A 26892-nucleotide genomic window follows, 5' to 3' on the forward strand; every position below is an offset into this window, starting at 1 on the left:
GTAATGCTGGAATTCAGTATGGTGTTGGCCCACCCTTAGCCTTGATGACAGCTTCCACTCTCGCAGGCATACGTTCAATCAGGTGCTGGAAGGTTTCTTGGGGAATGGCAGCCCATTCTTCACGGAGTGCTGCACTGAGGAGAGGTATCGATGTCGGTCGGTGCGGCCTGGCACGAAATTGGCGTTCCAAAACATTCCAAAGGTGTTCTATAGGATTCAAGTCAGGACTCTGTGCAGGCCAGACCATTACAGGGATGTTATTGTCGTGTAACCACTCCACCACAGGCCGTACATTATGAACAGGTGATCGATCGTCTTGAAAGATGCAGTCGCCATCCCCGAGTTGCTCTTCAACAGTGGGAAGCAAGAAGGTGCTTAAAACATCAATGTAGGCCTGTGCTCTGATAGTGCCACGGAAAAAAGGGGTGCAAGCACCCTCCATGAAAAAAACGACCACATAATAACACCACCGTCTCCGAATTTTACTGTTGGCACTTAACACGCTGGCAGATGACGTTCACTGGGCATTCGCCATACCCACATCCTGCCATCGGATCGCCACATTGTGTACCGTGATTCGTCACTCCACACAATGTTTTTCCACTGGTCATTGGTCCAATGTTAACGCTCCGTACACCAAGTGAGGCGTCGTTTGGCATTTACCGGCGTGATGTGTGGCTTATGAGCAGCCGCTCGACCATGAAATCCAAGTTTTCTCACCTCCCGCCTGACTGTCGTAGTACTTACCGTGGATCCTGATGCAGTTTGGAATTCCTGTGTGATGGTCTGGACAGATGTCTGCCTATTACACATTACGACCCTCTTCAGCTGTCGGCGGTCACTGTCAGTCAACAGACGATGTCGGCCCGTACGCTTTTGTGCTGTACATGTCCCTTCAGGTTTCCACTTCATTATCACATCAGAAATAGTGGATCTAGGAATGTTTAGCAGTGTGGAAATCTCGCATACAGTCGTATGACACGAGTGACACCCAATCTCCTGACGAAGTTCGAAGTCCAAGAGTTCCGCGGAGCGCCCCACTCTGCTCTCACGATTTCTAATGACTGCTGAAGTCGCTGATGTGAAGTACCTGGCAGTAGGTGGCAGCACAATGCACCTAATTTGAAAAACGTAGGTTTTTGGGGGTGTCCGGATACTTTTGATCACATAGTGTACGTAGCGGTCTACGACGAAATACAAACCCACCGTTATGGCAAACAGAACAGCTAGATGCCAGTAACATCGAGGCGAGAGACCTGTGGGATCAGAATTGTCAACTTGCTGAAAAGGAGCGTTAAGTGGTTCCAAGAGCATAACTGTGTTACTGCTCGCACAGAACTCGAAGGGAAACTATGGGTCAAACCGAACAGAGCTCGCAATGGCCATGGTCGACGCGCAGACGCACTTTGCAAATCAAGCATATTAGTGATGTATGCCCCTTGCGCTCCAATCAGGGTAGTTGGAGCGACCTGATGAAAGCTGACAATACAGCTCTTATATGGATTAGGATCTTAGACATTGACATGTAGTTATTTTTATATGTAGTTCCGTCTTTCTGTATTCTTGTTATATTCATATAGTAATGTTAATCCCGTATTTCTACACTGCATGTGAGCCATATGAATAAATATGGGGCGTAGTTCACACTGGACAAGAACAGAAAAGAAACTGTCAGCTGTGTCGTTGAAGTTAGCATCCCATTAATTCAGAAGTGATAACTGTTTTGGGAGTTGTCTTACTTCTCAATAATACAATGGGGAGAGACAGACGCTAGGAAAAACAGTCTCGACGCGCTCCCTCTAACGCTTAGTGTGCTCTCCAGATGTGGAGTGTTAATCAAACTTGCGGTCACAGGCTGTTTGGAATAAGTGTGTTTTGCAAACCTTAAATTTCTTTTAAAATATTGTCGGGTTTCCAGCCTCGTCAAGTGTTTTACTGTCCATGAGCTTTCGGCAGAGATCTCAGCCATTGTCAAGTGGTTAGAAAATGGTTTAAAAATCGGTATTACGCAGGTTGTTAACAGGGTCGGAACTGGAACTTTTTATTGGCTACTTAAAAGTCATCTTACGCTTCCAAAATATTAAAAATACTCCGAACCCCCCATGTCTAGTCCCCGCCCCGGTACAAACTATCATACGGGCGCCCTTGAACTACGATGCATCACAAAAAAGCATTAAAATAACAGTGACCACTTTAGAATACCATGAGTATCGTACATTATAAAGACGACAAGAAAGTAGGTCCTATTGCTGTAGAGGGCAGTCACAATATCCCTTACATGGGAATCTTGCCAAGACATTTTCACAAGGTCATTTACTGTACATGTTAATAGATGGCAAGCGGATATTGTGGATACTTATTTGTTGCCTAAGCTCCTGCCTTTAATTCTTCAAAATTACGTAGGCCTTTCTTATGACATAAAACGTGAATATCTAAAAATAGTTGTAGTCTCTTGCTCCTCTTCGCCTGTCAACGAACAGAGAACAGTAATGATAACTATGAACACTGCCACGAATGAAGCTATGAAAATGGACTGTCGTGTCTCTTTGTCATGTGTGCTTTGGTCGATAACCTTCAAGTGCTGATGAATAGTAGACGTAAATACTGCGTTGCTAGGTAACAGGACAGCAAAACAACGACCACTATGTACACGTGTCTGAATTCGTCGCGACACAGTCACAGTTAATTCATACGACAAGAAGACGATCAAAATTACAGTACCATGAGTTTTTATACGGTTTTCTGATCTCAGATACAGCTAGTCTAAGCTTTCTCCTTCCGACGGTAAAAAGCAATAACACCGTTACTTAGCAACTGTAAGCGTAAACAATGGCAATGACGCATCGCAACGTCAATGATACCACATTAGCAGCTGTTGAGAGCTACAAGTCGGAATACGACGTTTCTGTGATGAAAAGAAACTGTGTCGCTGATATGATGAAGCGACATCGGCTACCTCATACACTCAATCAAGCAGAATGTTTACGAGAGCGCAAGTCAAAGCTGGAGAGCATAGGTTGTCACCTGTTACTTGTCGAATCTTGCGTCTGCGCAGTCGTTCCGTAGGGGAAGTCGCGCCGCCGCCCCACATTCCAATTGACGGCGCGGAACAGAAAGTACGTTGACGCGAAAAGTGTGTGCATAAGCCCCTTCGCGACATGAGTGACGCGGAAATTCTGGCTCTGACGGCCAACCTAGGGGAGTCGCGTTACGGAAGCTTAAATCAGTTTAACGTTGAACGACAGATCGGCAAAGGACAATTTAGCGTCGTTTATAGAGCACGTAGCAAAGTGGACGGATCAGTCGTTGCCTTGAAAAAAGTGCAAATCTTCGAGATGATGGACGCAAAGGCTCGCCTTGATTGTATGAAAGAAATCAAACTGTTGCAGGTAAAGGATTTATATATTTTAACGAAACATGAATGCAACTATTTGAAAACACTGATTCTGTCACGGGTAGCAGCAGCACCAGCAGCTTGACCCAGCAACATCGTAGCAGCAGTAGTAGTAGTAATAATAATAATAATAATAGTATTAGCATTACTAATAATATTATAATAATAGTAAACACTTTTGCCCCCCCCCCCCCTTACCCACAGCACGTAGGTTAGTTCATGTAAGTCTTGCTGTGAGCAACCATTGTTCGCGTAATATGTAGCCCCCTAGCACGTATGGACGTATCAAACGATGAAAACTTACACATTCACTGTTTGATTAGTGAGAGTTTCATTCCCCACAGGTTTGTTGTAGCGTTTTGTAGTAAATTATTCACAGTAATAGTGCAATCAGTATGTTAGAAGAGTTATTTACCGCAGCTGTGAGATAGTTCTGGCAGTTACATTTGGTGGGATTCGTATTGGCTAATTTTGTACAACAATAGCTTCCTCACCATTGACGGCAGCGACACGCCGATGTATCTTGTTGAACATATGGTGTTCAGAAAGATATCGGTGAAACATTATAAAGACCGACTTGTGCATGTTACGTAAATACGAATCGATGATAGTGGTAAATATTTTCATCGCATTTGCTATTTATTTATTTATCGGGTCGCATAATCCGGGAGAATGGTAGCGTCAGTTGAACACACGGAAGCCCTACGTTTGCATTATCAGCACACGTCTCGTAAGTTCTAAAATACCTCCTGGCGTGAAACAAGGGTTTCTTACTCTGGATTATTACTATCGGTTAGCTACTTTCATCGCTCATTCGTTTTATGAGCAGTTAATTTGCCCGAAACAAAAATTTCCGAAAACTTGAAAAGATAGTTCCACTTGAACTTTGGTTGGGTCAATCGAAAGTTTTGGTTCCACCCCCTCACCCTAGATAGTGACATAAACTGTGTTGCGTTGTGAGACTTTATGTTTACTACACTGGCATTTATATATTTACGTGTTCCGTCATTCATTCGTAGACAAACTTACACAATTTCCATTGTATTTGTACATCCCAGTACAAAATTACACAAATTTATCACAATACAGTTAAAACTTAATTAAATCACTCTAAAATATGTAACATACCTTCTACTCTCCCCTTAATCGTACATAAAGTTTCTGGTTTCTTGGACTTGTGTTGGTGGGTGCCACACTGTAGTTGTAACAAAGTCGACACAACAAAAATAGCAGTGTACAGTTTTCCTTTCTACACAATGTTATAAAATCAAATGGGGATGTACATTTGAACTGCTGGGTGTGGGTCTGGAGTTAGGTCTTGGTGATGGAGGGGAGGTGCTAAATTGATGGTTCCTTCATGTCTCAGGAAGTGTCCTAGTGACTGACCCCTTCTTTTATTCAAGTTAAGCTACACATTTCTTTTCCTCTCAGTTCTGTTCAGCACTGCATTGGTTACGCTGCTCACCCATCTAGTTCTTAACTTCAATATGTTTATGGTATCCTTATTAGTAGAATAGCTTAAATAGCAGTATTCCGTTCATTTGATTGTAGTAATATTATTGTACCTTGATGCTGTCTGCTTAGATATAGCTGGTGGATGCCATAGAACTGGTAATAAATTAGTAATAAGTAAAAAACTGGCAACCAATCTTCAGCATTTTCTGTACTATCATATTTCAGACGCTTCTATATTCTTGTCTGAACTGCTTGTTGTCCACAATTCTCTTCCCTGTAAGGCTATACTGAACACAAATATCTTCAGAAAAGAGTTCATAACACTTAAATTTATATTTTATGTTAACAAATTTCTCTTCTTCAGAAACGCTTTCCTTCCTAGTCTGCATATTAGCCTATACCTTCTCTACTTCAACCACCACCAGTTATATTACTACAAAAATAGCAAAACTCATCTACTACTTTTACTGTCTCATTTCCTAATATAATTACCTAAGAATTACCTGATTTAATTCTCTACATCCCATCACCTTTGTTTCGCTTTTGTTGATGTTAATCATATATCCTCCTTTCAACACATTGACCATTAGGCCTACATTCAGCTACTCTTCCAAGTGACTTGCAAATTACAATGTCATGGGCAAACATCAAATTTTTATTCCTTCTCCCTGAACTTTACCCCTTTCTACTTATTTTTAGGCACCATGTCACGAATCGAGCGGCCACTCCCCGCCGGAGGTTCGAGTCCTCCCTCGGGTTTGGGTGTGTGTGTGTTGTCTTTAGCGTAGGCCCTAAGTTAGTTTAAGTAGTGTGTAAGTCTAGGGACTGATGACCTCAGCAGTTTGGTCCCATAGGAATTCACACACATTTGAACATCTACTTTTTTTCATTTCCTGTACTGCCTGTTCAGCTTAAAAAACAAATAACATCAGGGATAGGTAGCAACCCTGTCTCACTCTCTTCTCAACTACTGCTTTCCTTTCATGCCCTTCAATTGTTATAACTGCCGTGTGGTTTCTGTACGTGTTTATATAACCTTTCTCTCCCTGTATTGTATCCCTGCTGCCTTCGACGCTCAAAATGTTTATTCCAGTCAACATAGTCAAAACTTTTCTCTACATCTGTTATTGTGGTCTTCAGTTCAGAGATTAGTTTGATGCAGATATCCATGCTACTCTATCCTTGCAAGCTTCTTCATCTCTGAGTAACTGCTGCAACCTACATTCCTCTGAATCTGCTTAGTGTACTCGTCTCTTGGTCTCCCTCTACAAGTTTCACCTTCCACACTTCCCTCCAGTACTAAATTGGTGATTCCTTGATGCCTCAGAACGTGTCCTACCAACTGACCACTTAAAGTCAAGTTGTGCCACAAATTCCTCTTCCCCCCACTTCTATTCAGTACCTCATCATTAGTTAAGTGATCTACCCATCTAATCTTCAACATTCTTCCTTAGTACCACATTTTGAAAGTGTCTATTCTTGTCTTGTCTAAACTGTTTATTGTCCATTTTTAACTTCCATACAGGGCTACAGTCCATACAAATATTTTCAGGAAAGACTTCCTGGCACTTACATCTGTACTTGACTTTAACAAATTTCTCTTCTTCAGAAATGCTTTCTTTGCCATTGCCAGTCTACATTTTATATCCTCTCTACTTCGACCATGATCAGTTATTTTGCTCCCCAAATAGCAGAACTCATCCACTACGGTTCTTTAAGTGTCTCATTTCCTAATCTGATTCCCTCAGCATCACCTGGTTTAATTCGACTACATTCCATTAGCCTCGTTTTGCTTTTGTTTATGTTCATCTTATATCCTCCTTTCAAGACACTGTCCATTCCATTCAACAGCTCTTACAATGTCGTCAGCAAACCTCAAAGTTTTTATTTGTTCTCCATTGATTTTAATTCCTACTCCAAATTTTTCTTTTGTTTACTTTACTGCTTGCTCAGTATACAGATGGAATAACATTGGAGACAGACTACAACCCTGTCTCACTCCATTCTCAACCACTGCTTCCCTTTCATGCCCCTCGACTCTTATAACTGCCATCTGGTTTCTGTACAAATTGTAAATAGCCTTTCATTCCCTATATTTGACCCCTGCCACCTTCAGAATTTGAAAGAGGGTATTCCAGTCAACACTGTCAAAAGCTTTCTGTAAGTCTACAAATGTTAGAAACATAGGTTTGCCTTTCCTTAATCTATCTTCTAAGGCAAGTCATAGGGTCAGTATTACCTCACGTGCTTCTGCATTTCTACGGAATCCAAATTGATCTTCCCCGAGGTCAGCTTCTACCAGTTTTTCAGTTCGTCTGTAAAGAATTTGTGTTAGTATTTTGCAGCCGTGATTTATTAAACTGATAGTTCGATAATTTTCCCACCTGTCAACACTTGCTTTCTTTGGGATTGGAATTATTATAATCTTCTTGAAATCTGAGGGTATTTCACCTGTCTCGTACATCTTGCTCACCAGATGGTAGAGTTTTGTCAGGGCTGGCTCTCCCAAGGCTATCAGTAGTTCTAATTGAATGTTGTCTACACCCGGGGCCTTGTTACGATTTAGGTGTTTCAGCGCTATGTCAAATTCTTCAAACAGTATCATATCTCCTATTTCATCTTTGTCTACATCCTCTTCCATTTCCATAATATTGCCCTCTAGTACACTGCCCTTTTATAGACCCTCTATACGCTCCTTCCACCTTTCTGTTTTCCCCTCTTTGCTTAGGATTGGTTTTCCATCTGAGCTCTTGATATTCGTACAGGTGGTTCTCTTTCCTCTAAAGGTCTCTTTAATTTTCCTGTAGGCAGTATCTATCTTACCTCTAGTCATATACGCCTCTACATCCTTGCATTTGTCCTCTGGCCTCCCCTGCATCGCCATTTTGCACTTCCTGTCAATCTCATTTTTGAAATGTTTGTATTCCTTTTCACCTACTTCATTTACTGCATTTTTATGTTTCCTCCATTCATCAGTTAAATTCAATATCTCTTCTGTTATCCAAGGATTTCTACTAGCCCTTGTCTTTTTACCTACTTGATTCTCTGCTGCCTTCACTATTTCATCTCTCAAAGCTACTCATTCTCCTTCTATATTCCGTTTCCCTGTTCTTGTCAATTGTTCCCTAATGCTCCCTCTGAAACCCTCTAAAACCTCTGTTTCTTTCAGTTTACCTGGGTCCCATCTGCTTAAGTTCCCACCTTTTTGCAATTTCTTCAGTTTTAATCTACTGTTCATAATAAATAAATTGTGGCCTGAGTCCACATCTGCCCCTGGAAATGTCTTACAATTTAAAACCTGGTTCCTAAAACTCTGTGTTACCATTATATATTCTATGTGAAACCTTCCAGTGTCTCCAGGCCTCTTCCACATATACAACCTTCTTTCGTGATTCTTAAACAAAGTATTAGCTATGATTAGGTTATGCTCTGTGCAAAGTTCTAACAGGCAGCTTCCTCTTTCATTCCTTATCCCCAGTCCATATTCACCTACTACTATTCCTTCTCTTCCTTTTCCCGCTATCGAATTCCAGTCCCACATGACTATTAAATTTTCCTCTCCCTGAACTATGTGAATAATTTCTTTTATCACAACATAAATTTATTCAATCTCTTCATCATCTGCAGAGCTAGTTGGCATATAAACTTGTACTACTGTGGTAGGTATGGGCTTCATGTCTGTCTTGGCTACACTAATGCATTTACTGTGCTGTTCATAGTAGCTTATCCACACTTTTTTTTAAAATTCATTATTAAACCAACTGCTGCATTGCCCCTATTTGATTTTGTATTTATAACCCTGAATTTACCTGACCAGAAGTCTTATTCCTCCTGCCATCGAACTGCACTAACTTCAACTTTAACCTTTTAAAATTTTCTAACCTACCTGCCTGATTCAGAGATCTCACACTCCACGATCCGATCCATAGAACGCCTGTTTTGTTTCTCCTGATAACAACATCCTCCCGAGTAGTCCCCACCCAGAGATCCGAATGGGGAACTATTTTACTTCTGAAATACAACCCAAGAGGGCACCATCATTATTTAACCATACAGTAAAGCTGCATGCCGTTGGGAAAAATTAGGGCTATCCTGGCTGTCGGCCATTTGCAGTACCAGCACAGCAAGGCCGTTTTGGTTACAAGGCCAGATCAATCATCCAGACTGTTGCCCCTGCAACTACTGAAAAGGCTGCTGCCCCTCTTCAGGAACCACATGTATGTTTGGCCTTTCAACAGAAACCCCACCATTGTGGTTGCACCTATGGTATGGCTATCTGTATCGCTGAGGCATGTAAGCCTCCCCAACAATGGCAAGGTCCATGGCTCATGGCTCTACATCTACAAATTATATAAATGTAGGTTTGCCTTTCCTCAGCGTTTCATAGCACCATTATTGCCTTGCATGTTCCTACATTTCTCCGCAACCCAAACTGATCTTCCCCACAGTTCGCTTCTACCAATTTATCCAGTCTTTTATTTTGAACTAGAATATTAAAGTGATAGTTCAGTATTAATCATACCTGTCAGTGCCTGCTTTCTTTGGGATTGCAATTATTACATTCTTCTTGAAGCCTGAAGGTGTTTCATCTATCTCACACACCTTGCACACCAGGTGGAATAGTTTTGTCATGACTGGCTGTCACAAGAATGACAGTAGTTCTGAAGGAATGTCATCTACTCTTGGGGGCTTGTTTCAGTTGGGTCTTTTAGTGCTTTGTCATATTCTTCTGACAGTATCATGTTTCCCATCTCATCTTCATTTACTTCCTCTTCCCTTTCCGTAGTATTTCCTTGAAGGTCATGTCCCTTGTATAGCCCCCTCTATATATGCCTTATATCTTTCATCTTTCCCTTCTTTGCTTAATACTGGTTTGCTGTCTGAGCTATTCATGCAACTACTTCTTTTTCTGCAAAGGCTTCTTTGAATCTCTTATAGGCAGTATTTATCTTTCCCCTGGTTCTATATGCCTCTGTAGACTTGCATTTGTCATGTAGGCATGCCTGCATAGCCATTTTGCACTTTGTGTCAATCTAATTTTATTAGATGTCCATATTCCCTTTCACTTTCATCATTTTCTGCATTTTTATATTTTCTCCTTTCCTCAATTAGGCCCCAAATTCAATATCACCTGTGATTTTCAAGGATTTCTACTGGGCCTTCTTTTACCTATTTGATCATCTGCTCCTTCCCCATCTCCTCTCGCAAAGCTGTCCAGTTATCTGTTATTGTATTCCTTTCCCCTGTTTCAGTCCAACATTGGCTAGTGCTCACTTTGGTTCCTTGAACTTATCCAGGTTCCATCTCCTTAATTTCCCACCTTTTGCAATTTCTTCAGTTTTAGTTTTACAGTTTGCTACCAATAAATTACAGTCAGAGCCCACATTTGTCCATGGAAATGTTAACAGTTTAAAATCTGATTCCCAAATCTCTGTCTTACCATCATATATCCAATATGAAATTTTCTTGTCCCCATGTCTCTTCCTCATATACAGTCTTCTTTTGTGATTCTTACACCAAGTGTTGATGATTAAATTATGCTCTGCGAAAAATTCTACCAGGTGGTTTTCTCCTTCATTCTTTTTCCCTGAGTACATATTCTCCTACTATTTTTCCTTCTCTTCCTTTTCCTACTGTTGTATTACAGGACCCCATCACAACTAAACTTTCCTCACACTTAACTACCTGAATAATTTGTTTTATCTCATAATTCATCCTTTCAATCTCATAATCTGTGGAACTCGTTGGCTTATCAACTTGTACTGCTGTGGTAGGTGTTGCCTTTGAGCCAGTCGTGGCTACAATAAAATTTTCACTCTGCTGTTCATAGTAGCTAACCTGCATCCCCATTTTTCATTCATTATATTTAGACCTGCATTACCCCTGTTTGATTTGGTATTTATAACCCTGTACTCATCTAGCCAGAATTCCTGTCCATCCTGTTACTGAACAGCACTAGTTCCCACTGCATCTAACTTCAACCTATTCATTTCCCTTTTTAAATTTTCTAACCTACCTTCCTGATTAAGGGATCTAACATTCCATGCTCCAGCCTGTAGAAATAAAGTTTTTTTAGTGATGATATTCCCCAGGGTAGTCCCCACCTGGATTTTACCTCTAGAATATTTTACCCAAGTAGATGCCATCATTATTTAACTGTACAGTAGAGCTGCATTGCCTAAAAAAAATGTGACAGCTGTAGTTTCCCCTTGCTTTCGGCCATTCACAGTACCAGCATAGCAAGGCCGTATTAGTTGATGTTGCAAGGCCAGATTAGTCAATCATCCAGACTGTTGCCCCTGCAGCTATGGAAAAGGTTCCTGCCTCTCTTCAGGAACCACATATTTGTCTGGCATCTCCCACAGACATACATCAGTTGTGCTCGCACCTACAGTATAGCTATCTGTATTGTTGAGACATGCAAGCCACCTGACCTTGGCAAGGTCTGTGGTTCATTGGGGAAAGAATAATGATGAAATACACTCCTGGAAATTGAAATAAGAACACCGTGAATTCATTGTCCCAGGAAGGGGAAACTTTATTGACACATTCCTGGGGTCAGATACATCACATGATCACACTGACAGAACCACAGGCACATAGACACAGGCAACAGAGCATGCACAATGTCGGCACTAGTACAGTGTATATCCACCTTTCGCAGCAATGCAGGCTGCTATTCTCCCATGGAGACGATCGTAGAGATGCTGGATGTAGTCCTGTGGAACGGCTTGCCATGCCATTTCCACCTGGCCCCTCAGTTGGACCAGTGTTCGTGCTGGACGTGCAGACCGCGTGAGACGACGCTTCATCCAGTCCCAAACATGCTCAATGGGGGACAGATCCGGAGATCTTGCTGGCCAGGGTAGTTGACTTACACCTTCTAGAGCACGTTGGGTGGCACGGGATACATGCGGACGTGCATTGTCCTGTTGGAACAGCAAGTTCCCTTGCCGGTCTAGGAATGGTAGAACGATGGGTTCGATGACGGTTTGGATGTACCGTGCACTATTCAGTGTCCCCTCGACGATCACCAGTGGTGTACGGCCAGTGTAGGAGATCGTTTCCCACACCATGATGCCGGGTGTTGGCCCTGTGTGCCTCGGTCGTATGCAGTCCTGATTGTGGCGCTCACCTGCACGGCGCCAAACACGCATACGACCATCATTGGCACCAAGGCAGAAGCGACTCTCATCGCTGAAGACGACACGTCTCCATTCGTCCCTCCATTCACGCCTGTCGCGACACCACTGGAGGCGGGCTGCACGATGTTGGGGCGTGAGCGGAAGACGGCCTAACGGTGCGCGGGACCGTAGCCCAGCTTCATGGAGACGGTTGCGAATGGTCCTCGCCGATACCCCAGGAGCAACAGTGTCCCTAATTTGCTGGGAAGTGGCGGTGCGGTCCCCTACGGCACTGTGTATGATCCTACGGTCTTGGCGTGCATCCGTGCGTCGCTGCGGTCCGGTCCCAGGTCGACGGGCACGTGCACCTTCCGCCGACCACTGGCGACAACATCGATGTACTGTGGAGACCTCACGCCCCACGTGTTGAGCAATTCAGCGGTACGTCCACCCGGCCTCCCGCATGCCCACTATATGCCCTCGCTCAAAGTCCGTCAACTGCGCATACGGTTCACGTCCACGCTGTCGCGGCATGCTACCAGTGTTAAAGACTGCGATGGAGCTCCGTATGCCACGGCAAACTGGCTGACACTGACGGCGGCAGTGCACAAATGCTGCGCAGTTAGCGCCATTCGACGGCCAACACCGCGGTTCCTGGTGTGTCCGCTGTGCCGTGCGTGTGATCATTGCTTGTACAGCCCTCTCGCAGTGTCCAGAGCAAGTATGGTGGGTCTGACACACCGGTGTCAATGTGTTCTTTTTTCCATTTCCGGGAGTGTAAATAAAATGTTTCACTGTATAATTTTAAATCTGTACTGTATCTCACTTACGCATAATTTTCAAGAAACTGCAATTAAGGTGATTACATCATTTGAAAAGCACTATGCCAACAACCTGGTAAGTACATACACCAAGCAGTTAATTGAAGAAAGGACTACAACACAATAAACTCTCAAACTTTTGATGTCATAATTTATAATGTATAAAATCAGAATATACAGTACTTATTAATAGTGGCATCACACTCACAGGTGCCATTACCATTTCTCTTGGCAATAAGATTGTGAACAAAGGTCTACAGAGTGTGGCTTTATGAACAGGTAGACAGAAGAACTATGTTAAAGGGTTATTCATCCATACATTTAGGAATGTCCACAATTATTATTATTATTATTATTATTTCAGTGAGGGTCTTTTCCTATATTGCTTTACTCAACTTCCTGTGGTGTGCATGTTCTGCCTGTGGACTCATGAACTTTGCTAGCAATAGATGCAGTCAGCCTGTGAATGGGCACCTTTCTCTGGCTGAAAACTTTTCTGCAGCCAGTCAGTCTGCAAGCCCATCCACATAAGTCTCTATCTGTAAATTATACAAGTAGGTTCCAACTATTAGAGTTAGTTAGTCCTTTGCAGACAGACTAGGTGGTCAGTGTGAGGGTGACACATTATAATATAAGTAATGATTTGTCAGCAAAGGTCATACTTGATTGGCTTTAGAGCTCTCTGACACAATTTAATGACATTATTCCTATGTTGTTGTTGTGGTCTTCAGTCCTGAGACTGGTTTGATGCAGCTCTCCATGCTACTCTATCCTGTGCAAGCTTCTTCATCTCCCAGTACCTACTGCAACCTACATCCTTCTGAATCTGCTTAGTGTATTCATCTCTTGGTCTTCCCCTAAGATTTTTACCCTCCACGCTGCCCTCCAATACTAAATTGGTGATCCCTTGATGCCTCAGAACATGTCCTACCAACCGATCCCTTCTTCTGGTCAAGTTGTGCCACAAACTTCTCTTCTCCCCAATCCTATTCAATACTTCCTCATTAGTTATGTGATCTACCCATCTAATCTTCAGCATTCTTCTGTAGCACCACATTTCAAAAGCTTCTATTCTCTTCTTGTCCAAACTATTTATCGTCCATGTTTCACTTCCATACATGGCTACACTCCATACAAATACTTTCAGAAATGACTTCCTGACTCTTAAATCTATACTTGATGTTAACAAATTTCTCTTCTTCAGAAATGATTTCCTTGCCATTGCCAGTCTACATTTTATATCCTCTCTACTTCGACCATCATCAGTTATTTTGCTCCCCTAATAGCAAAACTCCTTTACTACTTTAAGTGTCTCATTTCCTAATCTAATACCCTCAACATCACCCCGACTTAATTCGACTACATTCCATTATCCTCGTTTTGCTTTTGTTGATGGTCATCTTATATCCTCCCTTCAAGACACCATCCATTCAGTTCAACTGCTCTTCCAAGTCCTTTGCTGTCTCTGACAGAATTACAATTCATCAGCGAACCTCAAAGTTTTTATTTCTTCTCCATGGATTTTAATACCTACTCCGAATTTTTCTTTTGTTTCGTTTACTGCTTGCTCAATATACAGATTGAATAACATCGGGGAGAGGCTACAACCCTGTCTTACTCCCTTGCCAAACTGATCTTCCCCGAGGTTGGCTTCTACTAGTTTTTCCATTCGTCTGTAAAGAATTCGTGTTAGTATTTTGCAGCTGTGGCTTATTAAACTGATTGTTCGGTAATTTTCACATCTGTCAACACCTGCTTTCTTTGGGATTGGAATTATTATATTCTTCTTGAAGTCTGAGGGTATTTCGCCTGTTTCATACATCTTGCTCACCAGATGGTAGAGTTTTGTCAGGACTGGCTCTCCCAAGGCCGTCAGTAGTTCCAATGGAATGTTGTCTACTCCGGGGGCCTTGTTTCGACTCAGGTCTTTCATCCTATAAAGAATGCAAAATAATTCACAAAGGTTTTAAAACTAATGTTCCAAACAGAAAAGTCCATGGTATGCTAAACTTCCAACTAATCTGGTATGACCTCCTCAATGGAATTGATAACATGCTTGTGCAGTAGTGCTTGACCCTGGGAAACCTAGTTAGAATCCTGGTGGTGGAAATAATTTTAATTGTCAGTATTTGGCCAGCAAGGGGAGGAGAGGTGGTGGCATAAAGTTCCTTATCACTAGACTTTATGCCAATGTCCTGATTTAAATACCAAAGCTCTCCACAGTGTCTCATGAAATAAGAGAGTGTGACTGTTAATGGTGATCTGTCCATCAGATGGGGATGTGAAGCTTAACTGCCCCCTTGGTGCTGTTTGCGAGCAGTAGGCAGTGGTCAGCACCAGGTTTCACCCTCTCCCTTCCGTCATCACCATCATTATCATTATCAAACACAAACACTACATTACACTTAACACACACACACACACACACACACACACACACACACACACACACACACACACACAGTACTGCAAATATTTGTAATGGAGCATGTTGTAAATAAATAAAAAAGAGGTAGTATTGAGAATTCACCAAATAAATGGAAAAGTGGAAAGCTGTATGGAAACTAATAAATAGTGGTGTTAAAGATACAAGAAATAACAAAATTAATCTCTCACCCCAAGAATTCAGTGATTTTTTTTCATTAAATCAGCTGAAGTAGGAAGTGCTACTATCAAATCTGGTATCAGTTCATCAGAGTTAGATCATAAGGAAATACAAGTAAGTTTTGTTTCTTTGAGGTCTCATGTGGTTTCGTATAATAATAGATTGTATTCAAGACCTGTTCAAATATCATATAAACAACTGTATATTAGAGGGATATTTTCATATGTAGCTTAAATTCTCTAGGATAGTTCCAGTACATAAAAATGGAGATAATAATGTAAATAATAATGTAAATAATGCCATCATTCATTGGATCTAGTGTGATACTACCAGCAAAAAACTGCACCTGCTGGAGTGAGTCTGAGTAATTTTTTCTCCTATACTCTCGTGTATAAAATGTCTGTCCAAAATGAATTCTTCCCTATACCTCCATCTTAAAGTTGGTCTCCGCTCATGTGTGTTTCTTGTTTCTACTGTCTCTCCTCTCATTCGTTCACACTGCTTGTATCTCCATCCACCTCTCTTTTTCTTTTATTGCCACCGTCTCTCACTGACCATCAGTATCTCCTATCTCTTTGGCTTGCATTGTTATTATCTTCATCCATCCCTTGTTTTCTGTCACTGCAACTTCCTGTCTCCTACCATCATTGTCTCCTCTCTCTTCCACCATCACTGTCTCTTGGCTACTCTCTTTAAGCACAAAAAAGTGTGAATATGTTTGCGTGCCAAAATTTTTGGTGAGGAAAGCAGAATGAGGATTGAGACAGCTGGTTCCCCACTTCTCTGTCAGAGTCTTTTAAAGAGGATCATACTTACCTTTTTTGTGCTCTGTCAGGAGCACTGTTCCACTGGGGGCCACTTGTATAGAATGAATTCTATAGGTCAGTAAAGTTTTGACATTTCATTTACATACTTCAACATATTTATATATCTTGTCACACAAACACAACAAAAAATTTGTTTAATAGAAGATTAAGACAGTCATTTGCTTTACATTTATTCTGGATACTTTCCTCATCTGTCTCAGTTCACCGAAAATGCACAGCTTGCGATTCATATCTTGAAAGAGTAAAAATGAAATAAGAATTATTTTACTGAATTTTCACTGCTTCCAGTTTTATGTAATTTTTGGCAGTCATTTTAAGTTCTTTTCCGGCATGTTAATACTGTTTTTAGCCCATTTTCTGTTACTGTGGTACCACTTTGGGCATATTTGTGTAGGCATGAAGTGCCCATTAGACAGATATAGCACATCATAAAGTTTTTTTGATGAAAAAATGCTGCCTAAAGACATAGCTTGATGATCCCAGAATCCTTGCAAGGATGTAAGAAACCTCGCTATGTGTTCATATGTCAGTTAAAACTACATTTACAGTGGTGGCTCTGACTGGGTATTACATTCATATTTTTTATGCTTATGTGTGGTAACTTTGAACCTCTGGATCTTGATAACATACCCATATAATGATATCAAAAAGTTTCAAGATTCCACAAGAAAATGTTCTTAGGAACATTTGGTAAAAATTTTGACAATCTGCTATGAACAGAAGTTATAGAAGGGGCCATCCTTACAGTTGGTACTTTCAGTACCCAAAAACCATAGTTTATCAGGGTTTTCTCAGGAACCAACCATGAACAAGTGGTGCTTTTATAAGCTGCCTAAGGTCCACCCTAGACCACACCTAACGCAAAAGAGCCAACCAATTTACTCAATTTGCCTGGACTGGAGGAAGTGTGTATTGTTTAAATTTTGACACTATGCTGTAGGATAGCTAGACTCTGTCTGTTCTTCTGATAGGTATACAAATGGTCTCTAGGCTACCCAAAACATTTGACCTCTTATCTCTGCGATGAATAGTGCCTGAGATATGAACCCCTCCTACATGCACCATCACCCCAGGGGGTCAACAACTCTTTTGTGGATACATGCGTGGCTATCACGGGGCCCCGAGCTATTGCAGCCTTCTTTCTTTCCAGGGCTGCATTTCCTTCCCCTTCCCCACCTTTCCCCTCCTTGCTCCTTTCTCGTTGCCCTCTCTTCTCCCTCTCTTGGTGTCCTTGCTTATGTTGGCCTCGCAATCCTCCTGGTTCTGTTGGTTTTACAATTTGGCTTTGTTGTGTAATCATCTCCTCCTTTTGGCACTCCCTGGTCCCCCTCTGGGGTTTGACCTCCATTACTAAATTTCTCTTCCATAGTGTGAGCCATTTGGGGAAGAGCACCTTACCTTGTGTCTCCGACGTGTGCCCTCCTAGTACATTCCACCTTTTCTTTCACGCCGTTGTCTGGTGCTAGGGTGCATAGCCAGGACGGTAGCCAGCCCGTGTGGTTGGGTCACTATGTACCCTTTTGGTTGAGCCCCCTGAACACACAGGGATCACACTTCTGATACCTGAGCTGTGACCTCCTCATGTAAGCCTTGGAGTGGTTGCTCGTCATCCTGGAGCATCGGAACTCCTGGCAATGGCCGCCGTGCCAGACGGCCCTTGCTGTGGCTGGGTGGCGCCCGTGAGGAGAGCCCCTGATCGGAGTGGGTGGTATCAGGGCGGACGCTATGCAAATGAAACGCATACGGATCCAGAACTCTGGCCGTTCTTCAGCGGCCGCCTCTCTGCGTGGAACTGATTCTTCGAGTGCTGCTTCTCTTGCCCCTTCGGCCTTCCCTTCCGTGGCTACTCCCTAGGAAGAGGGTCAGGCCTGTTGGCTAGGGGCGAAACGTTTCCCCCGTTATCTGGTTTGCACCAGGACTGATGGGGATACTTTCACCAATACCAAACCTTTATTCTTTGTGGAACACATTGAAGACGAGTTTGGCGAAGTGGACTCCCTGAGCAAGATGCGGTCGGGTTCGTTGCTGATAAAAACTGCTTCAGCTGCCCAGTCTGCTGCCCTTCATGCCTGTACCCATCTTGGCACAATTCCTGTGTCCATTACCCCCCACCAGTCTCTAAATGTGGTTCAAGGTGTGATATTTCACGGGGATCTCATCCTTCAAACTGATGAGGAACTTCGGGCCAATCTCGCACGGCGGGGTGTTCACTTTGTTCCGCGTGTTCAGAAGGGTCCTAAGGACAATTGCATTGATACTGGTGCCTTTATCCTGGCCTTTGAAGGGGATACCCTCCCTGAGAAGGTAAAGATTATGGTTTATCGATGTGATGTGAAGCCGTACATCCCACCTCCTATGAGGTGTTTTAAGCGCTTGCGTTTTGGACACATGTCTTCCCACTGTTCACAGGCCCCTCTCTGTGGTGACTGTGGACGTCCACTCCATGAGGGGAGTCCCTGTGTTCCCCCTCCTGTGTGTGTTAAGTGTCAGGGCAATCATTCTCCACATTCACCAGATTGCCCAGTATATAAGAAGGAAAAGAAGATACAGGAGTATAAGTCACTCGATCGTTTAACGTACACAGAGGCCCGTAAGAAGTATACATGTCTTCACCCTGTGTCCATGAAATCTAGTTACGCTTTGGTTACATCTTCACCCCTTCCTCCCCCTTCCTTACCCCAGTCCCGGACCCCTCACCTCCACCCCTCCCTGCGGCTCCCACACCTTCTCCTCCGGGCGCTGATCCCACTCCCCAGCTGGAGAAGTGTCCCACATCTTCGGCGTCTGCCAGTCAATGGCGCTCCTTTCGGGATACCCCTTCCTGGCACCTTCCAGGCCAAAGGTCTCCTGCCACGCGACGACCACGAGAACCATGGTCTATTTGCTCCCAGGTCGCCCGATCTCTTTCTGTTCCCGATCTTGCTGCAGCTGGCTCTTTTATGCTGCTTAGCCCTCCTCGATCTCAAACAGAAAAGAAGAAGAAACATAAGTCCCCAGACAAGGAGCCTCTGGTGTCACTAGAGGTCCCATCCCCAGCTTCACAACCAGATTCTGACCTGTTGTTCATGGATGTCACCCCCTCCTTGTCGGTGACGGGTGGTGACCCGACAGCATGACTGGCTTTAGCCTGTTCAACCCCCATTTGAGTCATTGTTCTGTGGTTTTCCAATGGAATTGTAATGGATATTACCATCACCTTCTGGAGTTGAAATCCCTTATTTCGTCTTACTCTACGGCTTGTGTGGTTCTACAGGAATCTCATTTTACTGATGATCACTCACCAACCCTCTGTGGGTTCCGTGTTTTCTGTCGAAATCGGGTCGGCGCCCTGCAGGCTTCTGGTGTCGTTTGTACGTTGGTCCGTACAGACGTTGCTAGCACGTGGATTCCTCTTCAAACTACATTGGAAGCGGTTGCTGTTAGGGTCCACCTGGACTCTGAGGTCATGATTTGCAGTCTTTATCTCCCTCCTGACAGGAATCTTATACCTGCTGCCTTAACTGCCCTTCTCTAGCAACTTTCTCCTCCCTTCCTCCTCCTTGGAGATTTTAATGCTCATCATCCCTTGTGGGGCAGTGCCTTTCCATCTAGACGAGGTCTTCTCATTGACCAGTTTATTGCAGACCACGACTTGTGCCTTCTTAATGATGGCTCCCCTACTCATTTCAGTGCCGGTCATGGTACCTTTTCTGCCAGATCTTTCTCTTTCTTCTCCCTCTCTCCTCCCTTCATTACACTGGTCGCCACACCTTTGTGATAGTGACCATTTCCCGTTGATTTTCTCTCTCCCTTCCTGCTCCCCGATGGACAGGTTGCCTCGTTGGTCTTTCCAACGCGCCGATTGGCCTTTATACACTGCACTGGTCATGTTTTCTCCCTCTTTGTCGGGTTGTATTGATGATGTCCTACGTGACGTGTCTGACACGATTGTTCACGCTGCTAGCCTTGCTGTCCCACGCTCATCTGGACCATTTCGTCGCCGGCAAGTCCCGTGGTGGAGTATGGCCATTCTCATTGCCATCTGTGATCGCTGTTGAGCTTTGCAACACTTTAAGAGGCACCCTTCCGTAGCCAGCCTTACTAACTTTAAAGGCCTTCGCGCTAAAGCCCGTTATTTAATCAAACAGAGCAAGTGGATATGTTGGGAACAATTTGTTTCTTCCCTCGGTTCTACTGTCCCTCTGTCACGGGTATGGGCTAACTTCGCTCTCTCCAAGGTTGCCATCGGCAGTCCACCCTCCCAGGCCTTCACCTCCCAGATGGCCTTTGTACGGACCCGTCTGCTTTTGCGGAACATCTTGCGACCCATTTTGCAGTGGCATCAGCATCAGCCTCCTATCCAGCTGCTTTGCTTCACCAGAAACAATCTGCCGAAGCTTCCACCTTATGTTTTACCCCTTGTGAGTCAGAATCTTACAATGAACCTTTTACTGAATGGGAATTTCTTTCTGCTCTATCTTCTTATCATGATACGGCCCCTGGCCCAGACTCCATTCATAACCAACTGCTTCAACATCTCAATGCTCCACAACGGCAACATCTTCTTTGGGTATTTAACCGTATCTGGCTCCAGGGTGACTTCCCTTCTCAGTGGAGGGATAGCATCGTGGTTCATGTCCTTAAGCCTGGTAAGAACCCCCTATCTGTTGACAGCTATCGGCCAATTAGTCTGACCAATGTTGTTTGTAAGTTACTTCAATGGATGGTAGCCCATCGGCTCAATTGGGTCCTCGAATCTCGGGATCTATTGTTCCCTTACCAGTGTGGCTTCCGAGAGGGATGGTCTCCAATCGATCATTTACTTCGCTTGGAATCTGCAGTTCGGCAGGCTTTTTCCCAGGGCTGCCATTTGGTTACAGTATTTTTTGACCTTCGCAAGGCCTATGGGACGGCCTGGCGCCATCACATCTTACTTACCCTTCATCAGTGGGGTCTTCGGGGCCCACTCCCGATTTTTATCCACCAGTTCCTGTTCCATCAGTCATTCAGGGTTCGGGTTGGTACTGTTTTTAGTTCATCTGCTGCCACCTACATGTGGGGTGTTTACTGCGGAATTGATGGCCATTTCCCAGGCCCTTATCTTTATTAAACAGTCCCAACACAACCGCATTTTGTTATGTACGGACTCAATGAGTGGCCTTCTGGCTGTTGACCGGTGTTTTTCGCGCCATACCTTGGTCTCTGCCATCCATGACCATCTCGCTGATATTCACCATGGTGCTTGTTCCATTGACATCCTTTGGGTCCCTGGCCATGTGGGTATCCCGGGTAATGAGCTCGCTGATCGTTTGGCTGGGGGAGCAGTCACTTACCCCCCGTTTTGTGTAACCCCTCCTGCAGCGGATTTACGGCTTCACATCAAATCCCACTTCGCACAGTCATGGGCCAATTCTTGGGAGGCTACTCCCCTGTCTAATAAACTTTGTGCAATTAAGGTGACACCAGGCCCGTGGCGTTCTTCCTTTCGCCTCGTCCGCCGCTCGTGGTCTCGCGGTAGCGTTCTCGCTTCCCGAGCCCGGGGTCCCGGGTTCGATTCCCGGCGGGGTCAGGGATTTTCACCTGCCTCGAGATGACTGGGTGTTTGTGTTGTCCTCATCATTTCATCATCATCCAGGAAAGTGGCGAAATTGGACTGAGTAAAGATTGGATAATTGTACGGGCGCTGATAACCACGCAGTTGAGCGCCCCACAAACCAAACATCATCATCATCATCTTCCTTTCGCCTCTCCCGAAAGGACTCGATCACGCTGTGTCGTCTCCGCATTGGCCATACCAGGCTGACCCATGGTTTTCTTTTGCGTAATGAGCCACCCCCACTATGTGGTTGTGGAGCCTTCCAGTCAGTAGCCCACATTTTGGTTGAATGCCCCCTTCTTTTGGCTCTGCATACTAAGTACAGGCTCTACCGCACTTTACCTTTGATGTTGGCTGACGATTCCTGGATGGTCTCTCTGGTTCTCGGTTTCCTCCGGGAAAGTGGTTTTTATTCTCAGTTTTAAGGTTTTTAATCTCTCTCTGGTGTTGGGGCAGGGCGCTGAGACCTCATTTTGTTTTTACCGTTGACAACATGACTGCCCTTTTACATTTTTAGTCTTTTCCCTTTTATTGTTCTGACTTTCCTGAGATGTCACACTAGCGGAATGGGCCACATTTGAAACAAGGGACTGATGACCTTGCTGTTTGGTCCCTTAAACCCCAAACAACCAACCAACTACATGCACCATCTGATATATAGGTGATACAGTTTTTCTTTGCAGTAGTGATGACTTCAGTAGCCTCAAAACTTTTGTTGCTAAGACAGTTACTTAATATTGACATAAAGCAAACTGATTCTTGCTGAATGGAAACGAAAGTCAGCAGATCATTTTTAGTCTAACTGACAAGCTTCTGTGAGATGATCCAAGTTATTTCAAGTTTTTGGAAATAAATCTAGATGATGAAATATGATATATTATGTTGGAGTCAGTATATGAAATATATTAGTGTTAAGTTGTTCAGAGTAATTTATTTGTCATAGTGACTTACAGATTGTGTACCTGAAATATACATATATTAGAATATCCTGCGTTTAAAATTTTTCCAAAGCATTATATTGTAAAAAATAGTATTATTTTACAGTGTTAAGTCCAGCTGTAAGCATGACAACTTAATACTCAAGAAGAAAGCCATTAGCACAATTGCTGGTTTTTCACGTAGTCCACACAGTAAACCTCTGTTTGTAAATGAGGTACCAGAAGTAAAATACTGAAATGTACATTGTTACACTGTAAGAAGCAATAGATGTGTTATACTCCATACCACAGACTGTCAGGCTGGAAAATTTTCAGTCACATAACTTTTTAAGTAGTTTAGATAAGCAGTTTGATGTTTTGAAACTGGCTGTAAGTTCATGTCTAGTAGTTTGGTAGGAAAATGTAGCCTCTTTAGTAGCACACTTCAGATCACTGTTATTGCCATATTTGGCTTCTCTTGGTGAAGCACTAGCATTAATAGCACTCCTATGTTTAGCTGTTTTCACATGGTCTTTAATATCACCATTTCCTGTGTGTACAACAGAAAATTCTCCAGTATAGAGTGTGCAATAAACACATTAAATGTTACTTTCAACGCATAATAAATCTCAAAAATTTGTATTCATGTTGCAGGTTAACATTAAACATACACTTTCTTTTGCCCATTGCCAAACAATAAGATAAAAAACAAATTGAAGTAAAATGATCAAAAGTGTGTAGATGAGTTTCTTTGCACATGAAAACAACATAAACACATTGCCCCTGTTGTGTTGCCAAATGGCTAAGTGAAAAGTTGTGGTGGAATTGGTAGCCATGTCGCCCCGTTGACATCAGTGCTTGCTCAAAGGCCAACTGAGAGAGGTATATGGTTGTAAGAATATGTTTAAAAAGGCAAACTCGAACATAATATGTTTAAAAGTCAAAAAGATCTTCACCAGGCCATAAAATCTCAAATCCTAGGCATTTTTGTAACCCTGCACACCACTAAAAAATCAGGAATCTCCGGGCTAATCCTGGATGTATGCTAAGCCTATAGATGACTGGTTAGTTGCTCATTCAGTCTATGATATAAAGGAATTTATCAATTGTAACGTAATTTTATAATGCTGACAACTAGTGCACTGTTATTTTAAATTACCAGTTGCATTGTATTGTGTGTGTCACATTGTGCATTACCATAATTGCCTCATCATCATTATTATTTCTTTCTTTTCTCAGACGTTATGTCTGGTCAAAAATGGAAAGTGACGCGGACCTTGATCAAGCGTGACTTCCTTTTAACTGTACGGTATATGTTATATTGCATTTAGGAACTTTCGGGTGATTGAACATGTATCAATAATTACGGATTTCTGTAGTTGTATATATAAGTTTGGATGTAGCTGTATTGCATTGATGTACTGGTGGATATTGTGTGGTATGACTCCTGTAGTTGATAGTATAATTGGTATAATGTCAACTTTATCCTGATGCCACATGTCCTTGACTTCCTCAGCCAGTTGGATGTATTTTTCAATTTTTTCTCCTGTTTTCTTTTGTATATTTGTTGTATTGGGTATGGATATTTCGATTAGTTGTGTTAATTTCTTCTTTTTATTGGTGAGTATGATGTCAGGTTTGTTATGTGGTGTTGTTTTATCTGTTATAATGGTTCTGTTCCAGTATAATTTGTACTCATCATTCTCCAGTACATTTTGTGGTGCATACTCGTATGTGGGAACGTGTTGTTTTATAAGTTTATGTTGTAAGGCAAGCTGTTGATGTATTATTTTTGCTACATTGTCATGTCTTCTGGGGTATTCTGTATTTGCTAGTATTGTACATCCGCTTGTGATGTGATCTACTGTTTCTATTTGTTGTTTGCAAAGTCTGCATTTATCTGTTGTGGTATTGGGATCTTTAATAATATGCTTGCTGTATCTGTTGTTTATTGTTTGATCCTGTATTGCAATCATGAATCCTTCCGTCTCACTGTATATATTGCCTTTTCTTAGCCATGTGTTGGATGCATCTTGATCGATGTGTGGCTGTGTTAGATGATACGGGTGCTTGCCATGTAGTGTTTTCTTTTTCCAATTTACTTTCTTCGTATCTGTTGATGTTATGTGATCTAGATGGTTGTAGAAGTGGTTATGAAATTGCAGTGGTGTAGCTGATGTATTTATATGAGTGATTGCTTTGTGTATTTTGCTAGTTTCTGCTCGTTCTAGAAAGAATTTTCTTAAATTGTCTACCTGTCCATAATGTAGTGAATATAATAGAGGGAAACATTCCACGTGGGAAAAATATATCTAAAAAGAAAGATGATGAAACTTACCAAACAAAAGCGCTGGCAGGTCGATAGACACACAAACAAACACAAACATACACACAAAATTCTAGCTTTCGCAACCAATGGTTGCCTCGTCAGGAAAGAGGGAAGGAGAAGGAAAGACAAAAGGATATGGGTTTTAAAACCCATATCCTTTTGTCTTTCCTTCTCCTTCCCTCTTTCCTGACGAGGCAACCATTGGTTGCGAAAGCTAGAATTTTGTGTGTATGTTTGTGTTTGTTTGTGTGTCTATCGACCTGCCAGCGCTTTTGTTTGGTAAGTTTCATCATCTTTCTTTTTAGATATGTCCATAATGTAGGTTTTTTATGTCGATAAATCCCCTTCCTCCTTCCTTTCTGCTTAATGTGAATCTTTCTGTTGCTGAATGTATGTGATGTATTCTATATTTGTGGCATTGTGATCGTGGCATTGTGATCGTGTAAGTGTATTGAGTGCTTCTAGGTCTGTGTTACTCCATTTCACTACTCCAAATGAGTAGGTCAATATTGTTATAGCATAAGTATTTATAGCTTTTGTCTCATTTCTTGCTGTCAATTCTGTTTTCAGTATTTTTGTTAGTCTTTGTCTATATTTTTCTTTTAGTTCTTCTTTAATATCTGTATTATCTATTCCTATTTTCTGTCTGTATCCTAGATATTTATAGGCATCTGTTTTTTTCATCGCTTCTATGCAGTCGCTGTGGTTATCCAATATATAATCTTCTTGTTTAGTGTGTTTTCCCTTGACTGTGCTATTTTTCTTACATTTGTCTGTTCCAAAAGCCATATTTATATCATTACTGAATACTTCTGTTATCTTTAGTAATTGATTGAGTTGTTGATTTGTTGCTGCCAGTAGTTTTAGATCAGCCATGTATAGCAAATGTGTGATTTTGTGTGGGTATGTTCCAGTAATATTGTATCCATAATTTGTATTATTTAGCATGTTGGATAGTGGGTTCAGAGCAAGGCAGAACCAGAAAGGACTTAATGAGTCTCCTTGGTGTATTCCACGCTTAATCTGTATTGGCCGTGATGTGATATTATTTGAATTTGTTTGGATATTAAGTGTGGTTTTCCAATTTTTCATTACTATGTTTAGGAACTGTATCAATTTAGGATCTACTTTGTATATTTCCAATATTTGTAGTAACCATGAGTGGGGTACACCATCAAAAGCTTTTTGGTAATCAATGTATGCGTAGTGTAGCGACCTTTGTTTAGTTTTAGCTTGATATGTCACCTCTGCATCTATTATCAGTTGCTCTTTACATCCTCGTGCTCCTTTGCAACAGCCTTTTTGTTCTTCATTTATAATTTTGTTCGGTGTTGTATGTGTCATTAATTTCTGTGTAATGACTGAAGTTAATATTTTGTATATTGTTGGTAGGCATGTTATGGGGCGATATTTAGCTGGGTTTGCTGTGTCTGCTTGATCTTTAGGTTTCAGATAAGTTATTCCATGTGTAAGTGAATCAGGGAATGTGTATGGGTCTGCAATGGAGTGACTCCTTGCCCTCTCCCTTGGAACCCGAATCCTTTCGTCTTTCCCTCTCCTTCCCTCTTTCCTGGCGGGGCAGCTGTTGGTTGCGAGAGCTAGAATTTTGTGTGTATGTTTGTGTTTGTTTGTGTGTGTACCGACGTGCCAGCGCTTTTGTTTGGTAAGTCACATCATCTTTGTTTTTAGATATGTTAACTAATTTAGTTAGATGTGAATGTGTTGAGGTGAACTTCTTTAGCCAGAAATTTGCTATTTTATCTTTTCCAGGGGCTTTCCAATTGTGAGTAGAATTAATTGCTTGGGTGACTTCATGTTGCAAAATTATCACTTCAGGCATTTGTG

General features: G+C 42.4%; 1 protein-coding gene across 1 annotated transcript in view; it reads left to right on the forward strand.

Annotated features, from left to right (window-relative positions):
* The first annotated feature begins 2933 nt into the window (after window positions 1-2933).
* The window catches only part of LOC126483968 (serine/threonine-protein kinase Nek7-like), a 65000-nt gene continuing 41041 nt past the window's right edge, over window positions 2934-26892 (forward strand). The window contains exon 1 of the mRNA XM_050107268.1: window positions 2934-3389. Coding sequence (XP_049963225.1) covers window positions 3159-3389 — 231 coding nt within the window. The 5' untranslated portion in view covers window positions 2934-3158. The remainder of the gene's footprint in view (window positions 3390-26892) is intronic.

The sequence above is a fragment of the Schistocerca serialis genome, chromosome 6 (assembly GCF_023864345.2).
Source record: "Schistocerca serialis cubense isolate TAMUIC-IGC-003099 chromosome 6, iqSchSeri2.2, whole genome shotgun sequence".
In the NCBI taxonomy this organism is placed as follows: domain Eukaryota; kingdom Metazoa; phylum Arthropoda; class Insecta; order Orthoptera; family Acrididae; genus Schistocerca; species Schistocerca serialis.